Source organism: Nipponia nippon, unplaced genomic scaffold (genome assembly GCF_047370975.1).
Source record: "Nipponia nippon isolate SJK-2023a ecotype South Korea unplaced genomic scaffold, ASM4737097v1 scaffold_15, whole genome shotgun sequence".
Classification (NCBI taxonomy): domain Eukaryota; kingdom Metazoa; phylum Chordata; class Aves; order Pelecaniformes; family Threskiornithidae; genus Nipponia; species Nipponia nippon.
In genome coordinates this window covers 1,768,726-1,784,108 of record NW_028262331.1, presented here as the reverse complement: position 1 = coordinate 1,784,108, position 15,383 = coordinate 1,768,726, and the positions used below count along the sequence as shown (strand labels likewise).

Here is a 15,383-nt window from a genome sequence, read left to right as displayed (position 1 = left end):
AGCAAAAAATACCCAGGAGACACTAGGATTTTTGTAGCCCTTTTCTCCAGGGGAGGAGGAGCGACTGCGTGAGGAACAAACTCCCCAGCAGAGAGCTGTGCTGAATAAATGTCACACACACGAGAGACATTAAAAATATCAAATGAAAAGATTTAATGAATGCTCTGAGTGCAAGGTGTTCCCCATAGATTTGGAAGTATCACCTCTGCAGGATTTTCAGACCACCTACTGTGTGTTCATCTTGTAGGGAGTTTCGAATGACAAGGCTAAGCCCTCAAAGCCCTAATTATTATGCCTTTCTGTCAAAAAACTAAAATGTCACAACTCTTACGCCTGTAAGGACTAGGAGCATAGATCCACCTATTCCTGAACAAACTGTTGCTCATTTCTTTCCTCCTCGGAGACCTGTCTTAACACATGTGGTGATCACACTCTGTCTAACTTTTAATAATGTTTGATCAAACAGGATTGATCCAAAGAATTAATGCAAATGGATTTTCCTTTATTTATAACCTGCAATTTAATTGCAATGAGATAGACCTTGGGCATACAGCAGAGTAATTATTTTTATTCCTCCGGAGTCCCGCTCTTGCCCCCATAGTCTTCCAATCCAAATTCGTGGAGGAGCCTCTGTGCCTGTTACAGATTGCATACTCCAGAAGTGATTAAAGTACGTCCTCATCAAATACATCCGTTTACTTTTTTCCCCCCTTCTTTCTCTCTCTCTCTTTTTTCTTCTCCTCTTTACCTCCCTTTTGCCCCCAAAAGGTTTTTCCCCATCTCCTGTCCACAAACTATTAAAACCATCTGAACTCCACCCTACCAGGCTGCTCGCCATTGCGCAGGGCCTGTAAAACCCTTGGCGACGGGGGGCCTGCCATGCTCTGCTGGGATCTCTGCATAAAACGAACCGCAAGGGACGATCTGGGGTTGGCCCATCTGTGCCAGGCCGTCCCTGGCAGCTCTGGCACACGCTGTTGCATGTGCCCGGGCTACCGACTGGAAGAGTGTGCCTCCCATCATCTTCAGTTGCACTTTTTTCCTCCAGGGTTTGAACAATGTAGCTGTCAACATTTTTCTCTGAATGTACATTATTTTATTGTGCATTTATTCATTTTACCCCTTAAAATTGGCAGAAGAAGTAAAGTTTTCCTGTCTTTAAGATTATTTAGAAGCCTGCATACTTTTTTAATTCTAAGCTTGTCGCAAGCTGCTTTCAATCTTGCGTGTTCCCCTCGTGCTTCGTTTCTGTAATTGCCAAAGGTGTAAGTGCAGCTTTTCAGAGCCGCTGTGCGGTACTGCCCCAGACGGTGCCGCTGCTTCCCTCTGCCCGCAGGCATGGCCTTTTCCAGTCCTGGGTCAGCAGCGCTCCCCCGGTCTGTTCGAAGGGGTGCCACCATCAGATACTCCTTGGCAGAACTTTGGGGGAGTGAGTCAAATGGGAAATCGCTGTGAGCCCCAGCGAGCGAAACTCCACTGGAGGAAATGTTGAAGTTATAGTAATATTCATTATGAAAGAGCCGGAAAACAAACCCAAGTCATTCCATGACCAGCCAAACCAAAAAAGCCTAGGTTCCTACTAAATGTGTTTGAAGGTTTAGACCTCGTGTAATAAGGCACAGAGCTCACATTGCGTCGGTTCCCTCCGTGGGTCAGCAAGGGAGCGATGACAGAGTAACAATAGAAAACAGTAGTGGTAAACAGGGTCTCTCTTCTCTACCAGGTGGTTTATTTTGAGGAGAGTTACCGGAGGAAAAAAGCGAGAGGCAGATGCGCGCACTCACATGCCGAGCGTGTTGTCTGACTCACGTCTTTAGAGAAAACATATTCAGGACTAATCACGTTGCCTTCTCAACTTCTTTGGCCATTCTTCTGAGAAGTCATGTCCAAAATTAATTTCACCGAAAGAAAAATCGAGGCAAAAATAGGTTATTTCCCTTAACCGTTTTGGTCTGTTCATTTGGCAGCCCAGGCAATAGAGATGTTGGAGTAAACTTATAACAGTAATTAGGGATAAAGGGATGTGCCTAGAAGAGAGGCAGTTCTCCGAGCAGAGAACGCAGCGGAGCCTGGCTTCCCGCGGAGCTCTCCCCCTCGCTCTGCGGCAATTTGTGCTTTCGTGATTCAGTAGATAATTTCAGTGGGTTTTATGTGATCATGTAGGGACTGATTTTGCCAAATATGCATACAGATGATATTATCTACACTCACGAATTTATCAGCACTGGTTTTTGGCCCCAAATCTTGGAGTCATACGGTTATTGTGCAAATTAATTTTTCTTAAAAATCCATGAAGCATTATCGTGGTTGCACAGGAAAGTTGGGCAATGAATCCCTAGGAGACAAGAGCCAGGAGGCGAGCGTGGAGAACCCAGCGTACGTTGTGCGACAGAGGCAGAACCAAGCAAAGCACAGCCCCTCCTGCTGTTTTCCCTGGGGCAGAGGTGGGGGGGTTGGGGGAGGTCTGGCTTAAGATTTTTAGGGTACTGGAACCACTACAGTCAGCTCATCTTTTATGTACTTACTTTTTTATATGTTAATGAAGACACTAGAAGCTTTCTCCTTATGATAAAATAGGAGAAGTGTTAGGAGAAGGACCTGAGGGTTAGGGATGCTGCTGGAAATGACTTTGGATTTGATTTGGTTTCACGTTGGCACGGTCCTTGATGAACACAAAACGTAACTGCCCGGAGAGCGCCTCTGGCGCAGCAGTTAGTGTGGTTTTGCCCGTTCTGTCGCACACTTAACTGTTTTATCTCTTTCTTTTGTTGTTGCAGATAAAGAGCTAGGAGTCAGTACGCTAGCTGAAAATGACGACCCTGGTGCTAGGGGTCCAGCTGTCCCGAAAATATCAGGATTAGAGAGGAGTCAAGAGAAGAGCCAGGACAGCAGTAAAGACCCAGTACTTGAGCCTGTGGTGCCTAAAGACCCTTGTCCTCAGGTGACACAGCCTTTGGCCCAGCCCCAGTTGGAGCCGCAGCCTGAGGCGCCCTGCCCCAGCCCTGCGCTCGCCCCGCGGCCGGAGGCTCCTGCCCAGCCGCCTCCGCCGCAAGCCGCGCAGCTGCCACCAGCCCCAGAAGAAGCCGCCCGCCCGCCCGCGCCGCAGCCGCCCGTCCAGCACCCGCCCCGGCCGCAGTCACCGGTGCAGCCGGCCCATCCAAACCTCCCTGCGGTGCAGCCCCATCCGGCCTCGCAGAGCCTCTCGCAGCCACTCTCTGCCTATAACAGCAGCAGTTTAAGCCTCAACAGCTTAAGGTAGGCGAACAGAACCGCGTGCACGCCGAAGCCCCGTGTCTTGCAGCCTTGCTGCCTGGTGGTGATGGTTTACAGTGCCTGGAGGAAGCGGAGATGAATTAGCTAAAGGAGAGAAGTGACGGCACATCCCGTCCCATCGCTGGGAAACAAAGGGGACTTGGTGCATTTAACCTTAATTCCTTCCCTGAACTGAGCCAGGATCACTTTGTTTCTCATCTAGTGTTCCCATAAATGCTAGGTATTCTCGAGCACTTAGTAAATTTGCTTTTACTTTTCCTGTCTGTCATTGTGTACTCAGGTTTTTGGAAGGAATTTTATGCAATACAGACCAGGGGAAGAAAATCCCCATTCTTGCAGGTTGGGCTGCTCTCTGAAGGCTAATTTCTTTTACCCTCCCATCCCTGTAAACATCTGCTTTCTCCAACTCCTGACATGCCCTAGAGCAAGAAGTGTGTTACAGCTGCTGTGGGCCCTGCTGACAGCCTGCACAAACGGGCTTGCACCAGTGACTTTAAAGCTTAATTTTTTCCTGCACTGCTGACACCTTGCAGTCTTCAGTGTTTTTCTCTTCACCTGGCTACAGGGAGATAAACCTCACCTTTTATAGGGGATAGCAAAGATGAACAGAGAGATTAAACAGCGCGTTCACAGGAGCCCATGATGTCTCTGTGAGTCAGGGACCTCGGGTTTCCCCTACTCTAAGCTCATGCTGTCAGCACTAGGTCGTCTTTCCCCGAATCTGAGCTTCCAGCAGACGGATGGTGTCCTTCAAGACCCGGTGAACCAGCATTATGGTTGCTTCATGGTTTGACTAAAGACGGGGAGGTGTTTAAGACTTGGATTTATTTTTAACCAAATTGGTATTGCTTGTCTTTAAAAGTCCCTGCAATAGAAGCACGTCCTTACGTGAAATAATGACAAGTAGAATTAAGCACTATGTGAATATGTTTTAAATACTCATTAGTAGGAAATGAAACCTGAAAAATTGCAACCAGTGTAATTGCAAATATTTATTTCGCTGACTTGTCTTATCTCTTCATATTGTGGGGGTAGAGAGAGGCATTAACTCTACAATAAGCATATATCTGTTGTTGCCTTCTCAACTTTATTTCACATTTTCTGCAGTCTTTCATCTTACTAAGTCATAGCAAAAAAATTAAACTTCTATTAATGCAGTGATCACTGATTTTGAGCTTCATTTGCCTGAAAACATGAATCAGAAGCAGTTGTATAGAAAGGGCCTGATAATTAAGTAATGAATGCACAGGGCTGATTACTCCTTCGGGTGTCATTCCTGTGTTGTTGGAGGACAGAACATGAGGCTCTTACAGAGAGGGAGAATGTGTCTCGGGTTTTGGTGCGGAGAGGCTGCAGGAGGTAACAGGTACTAGATAAGGTGCAGCAGACGGCTGGAGAAGGGAGCATCACAGGGTATAGATAGAAAAGTAAAATAGTAACTTGCATTTGTAATATATAACTTACATTAGTAACGTGTTTAACGTGAGCCGTGCATAGCTTGGGGGGGTTGTGTATGTGTATGTTTGGAGCTTTTCTCTCTTCCGTGCAACGCTTAATCGCTTTTCTTTTCATTAACAGCAGCAGCAGAAGCAGCACTCCTGCCAAGACTCAGGCCCCTCCTCCGCACATATCTCACCACCCCTCGGCCTCACCATTCCCCCTCTCTTTACCCAGCCACAGCCCGCTGCATACCTTCACGCCCACCCTCCAGCCCCCCGCACACCCACATCACCCCAATATGTTTGCCCCTCCTACGGCTTTGCCTCCTCCACCTCCATTGACGTCAGGGACACTGCAGGTTCCAGGACACCCAGCTGGTAGTACTTACTCAGGTAAGAGACAGAGCACGGCCCGAGCATGTCTAGTGCAGCGTAGGAAGCCAATTCTCCGGTTTGAGTCAGAATAATTCTTTTTGGTCCATTTGATGGTGGCTGTTGGTTGGGTAGAGGCTGTACTCATCGCTGAACGATTGGGAATGATGTCAAAGCCAAAACCCACCTAGACATACCCAACGACTTTTCTTCCGCCCTGGGAGTGAATATTTTTGAAAGGCTGTGCTTTTTCCATGTCTGTTTTTTTCTCCCCATGGTAAAAACACGCTAGAGTTCATAATGTGCCCACACAGAATCCGTGACCCCCTTAGCGAACGTCTTTGCTGCAGTTGTGGTCTGTGCCCAGCATTGCTTCCCTGGATAGAGGGAAGGTCTCCAGTGGCTGTGCACACAGCGGTCCTGAGCTCCCCTACGTGCCAGATTGGGTGGGCGGGTGGGTGAGATGTAGAGATTTTTATCAGTGGAGAAAACTGTGCTCTTTTATACTTCAGCTGTGGGGAGATGTAACGCGTCTGTTCCTCGCAGATCATTGACAGGGAACCGGGGGAAGAAAATGGAGGATTATCAGCATTTGAGTAACATCAGTTTGTGTCCGTGCAGCAGGGTACTCACGTTAGCAGCAGCCACTCGATGTTTACTCACTCCAGGTTACCCGTACCTCCTCACCTATTTAGAACTATGTCCATGTCCATACAAACTTAGGGAGAACTCTCGGGTTAATGCTCAGAAGAACGCTGTAGTGAAGACAGGCTTGGTGAGAGAGAGAGGAAATGGAGACTTTCTTCTGTCTCTCAGGCCTTTGGGGAATACCCGAGGGAGCTTTCTTACCCTGTACAATGTCGTGATTTGCCACCAGGAAGTTTTAAATACAGCGTTGCTACCACAGCCAGCAAAGAGTAAGTGGCACAAGGTCTGGAAAAGTCCCTGAGCTCACGGGGGGTTGTTTTGCTGTTTGTATTTCAGAACAAGATCTTCTCCGTCAGGAACTAAACACGCGATTTTTGGCCTCGCAGAGCGCAGATCGCGGGGCCTCCCTGGGCCCGCCGCCGTACCTGAGGACCGAGTTCCACCAGCACCAGCACCAGCACCAGCACACACACCAACACACACACCAGCACACCTTCACGCCTTTCCCTCACGCCATCCCACCCACTGCCATCATGCCAACGCCAGCACCGCCCATGGTGCGTACCCCAGGCAGAAATGTGAGGATAAGTAGAGCACAACTCTATTCTTTATTACAAAAATTTAAGAATTTGCCAGGTTGCGGGGAAGGAGTGCTCTGCCGCCCCGGCGCGGCTGGGTAGGAGAGGAAGGGCTGTGCCTTCCTTGCGATGGTCGCATGTGCAGTAGGTCCGGGTGGCAGCGCAGGGGCTGAGGGCCGAGGCTGCTGGCTGAAGGAGCGCTCGTGCCTGGGGCGTCCCAGTGCTTGGAGTGGCGCACTCCGGTGCCGCCTCCTCTTTCCTGTCTCGTAAAGACCTTATTTTACTTTGAAGAAAGAAAAATCCCAAGCAGTTTCATTGGAAACTTAATTTTCTGGATATTTTTCCTCTCTGTTGGTTGCCAAATAATAGAGAAGTAGTCTTCTATTTTACCAACAGAAGTAAAGCAAGGAAATATAAAGTAACTAGTTTGTGCTTTGATCCCTTTGCAGTTTGACAAATACCCTACAAAAGTTGACCCCTTCTACCGTCACAGTGTGAGTTTTATTACTCTGTCTAAAACTGACTTAACTGCTTTTCTGTGGTGGGTTGGGATCACCACTCAATCAATGGCACAATGTCGAATCTCTCCCTAATCATCACTCCAGGATTTACCATTACTGTTCTTGGTTGCTTTGGCTTTTGAAGGCTTGCATTCGTGGTGCTTGTTTCTGATAAAGATGCAGTATCAGCTTTTCCAATCAAAAGATCTCTTGCTCATACACCATTTGGAGACAGGTTTGATGTGAAAACGATCAGACAGAAGAGCTGACGGTTACATGAAGCAGAAGAGAGCAGCAATTTCATCACTGTGTTTCAGTTGTGCCACAAACCCTTAGACTGATATTTTTCCTAAGAAACTTGAAATGAAATGACAGACTGTCATACAAATCCTTCAGGGATAGGTAATCTAATAGTTTTCCTGATATATCATATTTTGTTTTATAAAATCTGAAAACTTGTCTTATTCTTCAGATTTGAAAGGCACACCTGATCCACTGGGCTTGTTATGTTTTGAAAGCTCTGTTTGATGACAGCAACATGAATCCAGCTACGCACTAGATGTGTTTATCTGAGAGCTACCAAAAATGTTATTTATTGAGATGAACTGATTTTTAGTATTCCAGTTAATTGTAAAGCGTCTGCTCTTAAGGGTTTGAATCTACTGATTCATTTGCTGCTGAAGTATGGGTTGCATTGCCTTCACCATATTGGCAGAGGCAGGTGTCTGGTTGAATATGACAAGACTGTCTAAATCCAATAGTGATATTTTGATGAGAGAAGGAGTACTGCATCAGCACTCAGAAATTTGCAAAGCACTTGGCTGTATGTGTTGGTTTTGCTTAGAAGTGGAACTGGGCAAAAAAAACTGGTTCAGATGACAGTGTGATGCTTTCTGCTGTACCAATTAAACACAGTTCCTGCTAACAGCTCATGCCTGTGGTACGTGCGAATAGTCCTATTAATTTCTGACACCTCCTTTGAGTAACTTTAACTGTATGAGCGTGTTTGCAGGATCCAGGCTCTAGGAGTATTAGGCAAACGTTTAAGCCTATGACAATCACTTTTACTCAAAAGGGTAATGCTGCTCATTTGCATCATTGTTTGCAAAATTGCACTTTTATTTGCTGAGCTTTACATGGATTCAAAAGATGTATCATCAACAATGTGGCATGTTGATGCAAGCAAGAACACGGAACTGGGAAATAGGTAAATGAATTTTAGACAAATAAACCACAGAAGTCGACATGCGATATCGGAAACATTGCAAAAGTCTCCAACTGTATATGCTTTTCAAATTCGGTGACATAATCTCTTATAAATCTGGCAGGTACTTGAATTGTAAAGGTCATGGCGTGATCCCCTTTAAAGTAAGGAGAGGCTTTGCGTTGTTCTCTGTTAGCCCGGGAGCCGTGCTGTTGAACTTGGCAGAGCTCCCCCAGCAGCGGTCCGGCCCGTTCCCCCTCCCCTGCCTGGCCTTCCTTGAGACGTGGCTGCAATGTCATCACTGTGGCGCCTGTTGGGTATTTAGCAGAAGATCAACGTGATGGCTACAAATTACGTTGGATTAACAGACTTTCCTAAATTACAGCAAGGCCCTGCTAGCCAGGATATTGCAGTAATCTCTTCTACTATGACTATAGATTGTGTAGGTAACGGAGGAACTGCTTGCAGCAGTTTCCTGAGCAGCTGCAGTATCAAAAAGCATCCTTGGGCTGGTGTAAGTGCCTCCCCGACAGGGCTTTTCCTATTGTAGAAATACTGTGAAACGGTGGCACTTCCGTAGACCTGTTCCTAGTGACAAGAGTTTCCACTATAGATCCTCACCACAAATTCAGATATGTTTTAATGCTCGTAAGTGAACTTCGCAGGAGAAGGAGGTCTGTTTGAGAGTTAAAATCAATCTACTTTAGAATAGGGAACACAGAAGCTCACGTAGAGATTTAAAACTGTTTTCTTTCTCGGCATCTTTGATTTTACCATCATTTCTTCTTTGGGAGGGCCTTACCGTAGCACAGCGAGGCATTCCTTTTACCTCGAGTTGATGCAGGGTCTAGTTTAGGGTTCCACTGCCCCCGGCCCCAGCGGAGCCGTGGGTACTACGTTGTTCCCTGAAGAAATGTTGTCCAAAAGAGCAGGAGAAAAAGGAAACGCTGACTATGAAAGGTGTGTTTTGAAAGCTGGAGGAATTGAACTGATACAAGGAGATCCTGGAGATACAATATTTATATTTTATTAATAATTCTGACCTTGAGGAAAGGTCACATTTAATTAACTTACCAGTTGTTATAAAACCCTAAGGAAAGCATTCCTTATTATTAGTCATAGCCAATAGAATATTAAGTATTACGTCTCTTTCCATCATTTGGAATTAGTCCATTACACACAGCATTAAGTGCAGAAGACACTGCAAGGATTTAAAACACATTTTACTCATTAAAAGTTATTGTAAATGAGGACATGTGTCTCATAATGATTTCTCAAATGCCTGCAGTTCAGTATCAACTAATCTAAAAATGCTTTCTGCATCATTGAATGGAGCAGGTCCAAATTAAATAGAATTAAAAACAACAATAGAAACGTGTTATGAAAGGAGACTTGATTCCATGCTTTTAAACCGAGAAAATCTTTTGATACCTCTAAAATACTGACATATTTTCTCAGCTTTCAGCAACTATAATATGAATAAATGACCTTGCAAGATAAGCTAGTGGAAGGAAAAACGATTAAGAAAAGCACATACGTATGCCTGGCATAAAGAAATTCATCAAAACTTTGCGATACTGATTTACTCTGGGATGTGACTTTCTCCGTGTTTGCCCACTCCGCATGTCCAGTCTTTTACTTTGCCCAGTCCTGCTTCTGTTCAATTGGCCATTAACTCATTTATTTTGATCTTAAAAGTAGCACACAGTAGGTGGATTTGTGATCAGCTGTGTTCAGAGGTGAATTTCTGTCAGCCAGATAACCCCTTCGGTTTTTGGGTGGCAATACCAGCTGAGTTAGCAGCCATCCCCCGTTAACATCCTGAGGTTTCACAGTGAGAACGTAGTTGCTGTGCGATGCTTTGAACCCCCAGCTCCTACCAGAAAGCGATTTTGTCTGTAATCTCATCACTTTCCGTGGAATTGGGCAAGTTAACTGTGTTACAGCATGAGTAAAAGATTCACAGCCGGACCACAGAGACAAGAGAAGAGTTGGACGTTACGGTTACTTGCTTGTTTCCCGTGTGTTTGTCTGCATTAGTACAAAACAGCTTTTTTTTTTCCTTCTAAATTCTCTTAGAACAGCTCCGTTGGGATCAGTGGAGATGTGCACTTTTTTTATGTTTAGTAGTCTGTCTTTATAAAAACAGTACCCTACATTTTTGGGGGGGTTCTGCCTCAACATTTTGTTTAAATAATCATTTTTAACAAATCAGATTGTCTCTCTGCTAATATTAGATGTGGCAGGATATCCTCTCAGACAGGCTAATGAAGTAAGAATCGTGCGTATTTTCCTCATTTCCTACAGATACTATTAAAATCCTAACGTACTAATGGAGTTTTAATGAGACAATACCCTAGACCTCGTAAGGGTTTTTTTTCCACTTAAACGGTAGATTTCTGAGTCTTACTTGGCTCAGTGTTCTGCCTTTTCTCTTGAAATGGCTTGCGAACTGAAACCATGTAAAACCTCTATCCAATTTAAAAATTAATAATTAAAAAAAATCTCTTACGCTGTGGCCTAATCCAGGGGACAGGTTGCTGGCTTTATGGTTTTGGAACTGCTTTTAAGCTCTAAACGTCATGACATTTGTGAACATTTCATTGACTGCTTTAACTAACATCGTTGCAACGAGATCACTTCTTCAACGCTTCTCGGTTCTCGCCATGTACCATTTCCCTACTACTCTGCAGGAATGCTTTCGCTGTCAGCTCAACTTCTGTCTTCATTTGGACGCGCGCTTGTATTCACGTTCTTCTGTCTTCTTGTTACAGCTGTTTCACTCCTATCCTCCAGCTGTATCAGGTATTCCTCCCATGATTCCTCCAACTGGCCCGTTTGGCTCGCTACAAGGCGCATTTCAACCCAAGGTAAGAACGGAATTATTTGTATATCTGTTACTACTCAAATACACCGGTGTTGCGAGCCAGGTCAGGTTTAGGTTTAGAACGTGGTTCAGATTCTGGAGCAGTTGAGATCTGAGTTACAGCCTGATTCCACGGAGGGCAATTGTCTTTTTCCAAATTTACTACAAAGAGAAGTTATTTCTCATTAGGTTCAGATTTATCTACATACATTAAAAAAAATTATATATAATGGCATAGTTAACTTTAGAAGCAATGTAATTAGTTCTCAGATAGCACGCGCTAATGTAAGGTCACATAATAATCAAGATTTTAAGAAATCATGATCATTATTGTTTACTCATTTCCATAATTATCTCACAGCTCCACCACAATGCAATACACTGATTTAGTTCTCCTCTCATTTATGATAGCTAGGATAGATAAATGTGATGAGTTTGGGTTTTTTTTTCTTTTGTTTTCATGAAGTCACTCTTGATTTATAAGTGGGAGGAAATCATATTCTGTAGTCTGTAGTCTTTGCAACTAAAGACTGAAATCAGGGCTGAAATGTCTGCAGAGAAGACACCTTCTTTCTTAAACTGGCCCATCCACTGTAATGACTGAATATGTAAATTGCGGTTCATTAGTGGAATTCTTCGTATGTATGGTAATCAGACTGTTAACAACTCTGTTACTTAATTGTTAGTTATACTGTAGCTGATTTCTATTTTTCTTCATTTTAGAAGATGTTCTGTCTAAATGTAGTTGTTTGGGGTTTTTGGTTTGTTTTTTTTTACAAAGATGCATTTTGTCGTACGAGCTGAATATTTACATTCAAATCATGGGAAAAGCTTTAATTTTTGTCAACTGGTTGTTGCCTTTTCCAGCTATCCATCCAGTAACAGCTCATTGTGGATGGGGTTCAGATCCTTGCACAGTGACTAAAGAGGTTGCTGATGCTTTGTGCGTTGACAGTCAGGTTACCAGTTTCAGCCAGTTCCAGTGCATTACTGGTAGGCAGCAGAGCGTGAGCTTGGTCCTCCAAATACTACTTCAGATGCCGTATCATAAGTATGTTGCTAATCAGGTTTTCAATAGTGGAAAGCTTTTCCAGTGTAAACAGTCACTTTTCTCTCACGTGTTTTGGATTAAGGTAGTGGGAAGTTGGTGGACGATGGCAGTTTGAAAGTTGAGATGATAATACATACGTTACTAACGGGATTATGATGGTTACCCTTTCCTCTTTAAAAAGCTTATCTTTGTTGCTTGGGCAATGTTAATGATAAAGAAGTATTACTTTTCACTCTCTGTTGCTTTTATGCATTGCGTTACTCATTAATGCTGTCTTTCCTTGTGGTATTTCTAGACTTCCAATCCTATTGATGTTGCAGCCAGACCTGGAACTGTCCCACATACCCTTCTACAGAAAGATCCACGGGTCTGTAGAAAATGTTGTATTTTTCTCAAGTAAAGCTATTCCTCCTGGAAACGTTTAAAGCTAGAGCTACCGTCTTCAGCATGTCCAAATTAACATCCTAACACTGAAGCTTAGTCTGAACGAAACTAGGGAAGCTGTAGGAGAACAAGTTAAATCCCGATCCTTGCTTCTGTTCATCATCAGCAAAAGCAAACGGATGCTGTGCAGTGGGAGAGCTCTTCCCTTGCTGTCGGCAGGCGTCCCCACAAGCCCAGGGGTAAAGGCGTAAAAGTCCAACTCGGCGTAGAAATGTACAAACCTCTTCAAGATTTATGTTTATACTCTGAAATTGTTTTAATGTGGGTAATGACAGTTATTCCCTTGGTTACTGTATCATTGATTGCACCAGCGAAGTACGGATACACTTTATTGATCACTTGGCGCCTCCGGATTTTTGAGTGAGCCTATGTGAATAGCATTTATCGTCTCAGCACTTTGTCCTTTAGCCTTTCTCTGGTCTTTGCGAATGCCCGTGGGTTGTTTGCATGTTTGAGTTCATATACGTTGTTTGCGATGAGGAACATCACGCAGTCATGTTTTTAGCAGAACTCGCTGACAAAAGCAAGGGGGAGCTCTCCTTGAGGGTCCACGTTGTGGTGTATGGCTCAACTTTTAAGTACAGCTGAGCTCTTTTCTTTGGGTTGTGCCAAATTCCAGGACTTGGTTTTCCTGTGAATTGGTGCTGTAGTTGAGCTTTATACCCAAAGGAACCATGTTTTTTCATTTCTGTTTATTCCATCTAATTGAAAAGATAACTGGAGCCTCCCATCATTAAGTCATTTAGCTTTATGCTCCCTTTCAACTTGTAGGGTAGTTTCGATTATTTCAGGATGATGTATTGTGCCATCACTGAGTCTGCAAAGTGCCTCTTACACCTATAAATCTCCTTTAGTATTGCATTTCAGAAAAGAAAATCCAAAACAAATGAGAAAGACCCAATAAATTGAATTTATTTTCCAGCATTAATTGATGAAATGTGAGCAAAAAAGGAGAATAAGAAAATGATCTACCTCAAAAAAAACAGGCCACACAAAAAAAACAATAATGAGAAATTTTTTTTTTTTATACAGCCGCTGTTTACCTACATCTGTTGCAATGTGAAAAACATTTAAGGCAAAACCAGTTTGTGACAGCGAGCACATCAGGCAAGCGGGCAGTCAGTAATGGCTGTTGGAACGTACAGGTCGAGGACCTAACGCCATAGCCGTTGAACGGACACGGTCACTGGTTTGCAGGGGCACATCTGAAGCACCATTCCAGCCCGTTCCAACCCAGTTTGTGGGATCAAGCCTGGGAAAAAGTGGTCCTGTCCACTCTCCAGTCTTCTCGCAAGCCGAGCAGCTTTGAAAGATGAGAACAGAAGTTTGCCCAAAGGATAGAGCTGTGTTTTTCTTCCGAGTAGTTAACCAGCCATTTTTGTAGCATTAAATCAACAAATTAATGATGATGCCAGAGGACAGAGCGCTCTGTGTGAGGCTTGTTTAGTTGCTTGTCAACACTTAGGTACAACAGCCATGGGGGGAGGGAGACCCGCTCGAATACGGAGGCTAAGGACTAATTATTATCCAAAAGGGCTTCATTTGAAAGTAAAATTACACATTTTAATTTCATCTCTTAATGAAGCAATACAAATTTGTTAATTAGAGCAATTGTTTGAGTGACAGGCATGTAACCAAGCTGTCATTTCTTTTTCACAGTTGACAGATCCGTTCAGGCCCATGTTGAGGGTAAGAAATCTTCTTCTGATGCAGTTTGTCAAGCTCATCTCAGTCCCCACCGGGTTAAAGCAGCAGACTAATTATAAAGCAATGCCACGTTTCATCCTGGGTGTTCTACGCCGTGTTTGCTGAGCGGCATGGTCAGTCCTTCTTTGCGTGCATCTTGTGGTCGCTCAAGGCAAACACGCGGTTCCAAAGGTGGAAGTTTTCCTGTTCTTCTCGTGCAGCCCCCTAGCATGAATACTAGGGGTGAAACACTGATAGTCCTTCTATCGCGCTGGCTTACAAGGTTTCCTGAGCCAAATCCTGCAGACCTACCCTGGCAGCGATCCCTTGTCATCTCACTGCAGGCTGAACGATTTTGCTTTTTATTATTTACTGTGTGTTTGCAGTGTTATTCAGTATGGTACTTCCTACCCAAGTGCCCTACTGTCAAGTATAGACAGACAATCCACTTCAAACACAAAATATTACAGAAATAAGGATCAAAAGATCCAGTCTCTCGGTGATCCAAAAGGTTTTTTTGTTGATTTTTCAGTGTGGTCAACAAGGTCTGTATTTTGGTCGTGCCCACCAGGTGAACTCATTAAATCACTAGCACAGGCCATTGCTGTGAATAAGCAAAGGGCTTGAGTTTAGGGGAGTATGTGTGTGAGATGGGGGTTATTTTTTTGTGTTTTTTAGCTGTTGGATGATAAACACCTAGAAATAGAAGGCAGACCCAATGCCATGCTTTGTGAAACATTTAAGTTACCAGTAGCTTGAGGAGCTTCTTGAATTCCTGTGATTATTTTTAAATCTGCAGATATCATTAGTTGTGTAGTTAACTGTAGACCCCTAAATAACAAAATTGGAGAAAGCATATCATGAATGAGTCTTTTTCAGACAACGTTTCCAGATGTCCTGGAAATGGAGTACAAAATCAACACGAAAACCCAAATAGCACTCTCTGGTTCTTTCCTCCCTCTCTCCTCCCCGTGACTTAAAAGCCTGGTGTCAGGAAGGATGCAAAGAGCCTTCCCAAACAGAGTGAACTGGCTGACCTCTGATCTTCTCAGCATGTTTTTGAGCCAGAGTTTTGGAGGTACAGACCAGCAATTATATGAGGGAGTCAGATTCATTTTGAAAACCGGAGTGATCTTTTAAAATGCTTTCATTTTCATCTTTCGGTGGAAAGGCTCGTCTTCAAATAGCTGCACCTTTGGAAATGAACTCAACGTACGGTTGTGAGGCAATCCAGCCATGCAGAGCGGCTGCTAACTGGGAGACAGTTTCATTGATTCCAGCAACACAAGCTGCATTCTCAGCCAGTGGCATCAGAAGATGCA

At 44.1% G+C, this 15,383-nt stretch overlaps 1 protein-coding gene across 5 annotated transcripts in view; it reads left to right on the top strand.

The window, feature by feature from the left end:
* The window catches only part of AUTS2 (activator of transcription and developmental regulator AUTS2), a 791,277-nt gene that overhangs the window by 760,034 nt on the left and 15,860 nt on the right, over positions 1 to 15,383 (top strand). For 2 of the 5 annotated variants that reach the window (XM_087751980.1, XM_087751985.1), the window contains 7 exons: positions 2,778 to 3,255; positions 4,852 to 5,105; positions 6,069 to 6,310; positions 6,760 to 6,804; positions 10,789 to 10,884; positions 12,227 to 12,298; positions 14,035 to 14,064. In XM_087751980.1, coding sequence (XP_087608106.1) covers positions 2,778 to 3,255; positions 4,852 to 5,105; positions 6,069 to 6,310; positions 6,760 to 6,804; positions 10,789 to 10,884; positions 12,227 to 12,298; positions 14,035 to 14,064 — 1,217 coding nt within the window. The remainder of the gene's footprint in view (positions 1 to 2,777; positions 3,256 to 4,851; positions 5,106 to 6,068; positions 6,311 to 6,759; positions 6,805 to 10,788; positions 10,885 to 12,226; positions 12,299 to 14,034; positions 14,065 to 15,383) is intronic. The other 3 variants (XM_087751981.1, XM_087751982.1, XM_087751984.1) reach the window with 3 other exon arrangements.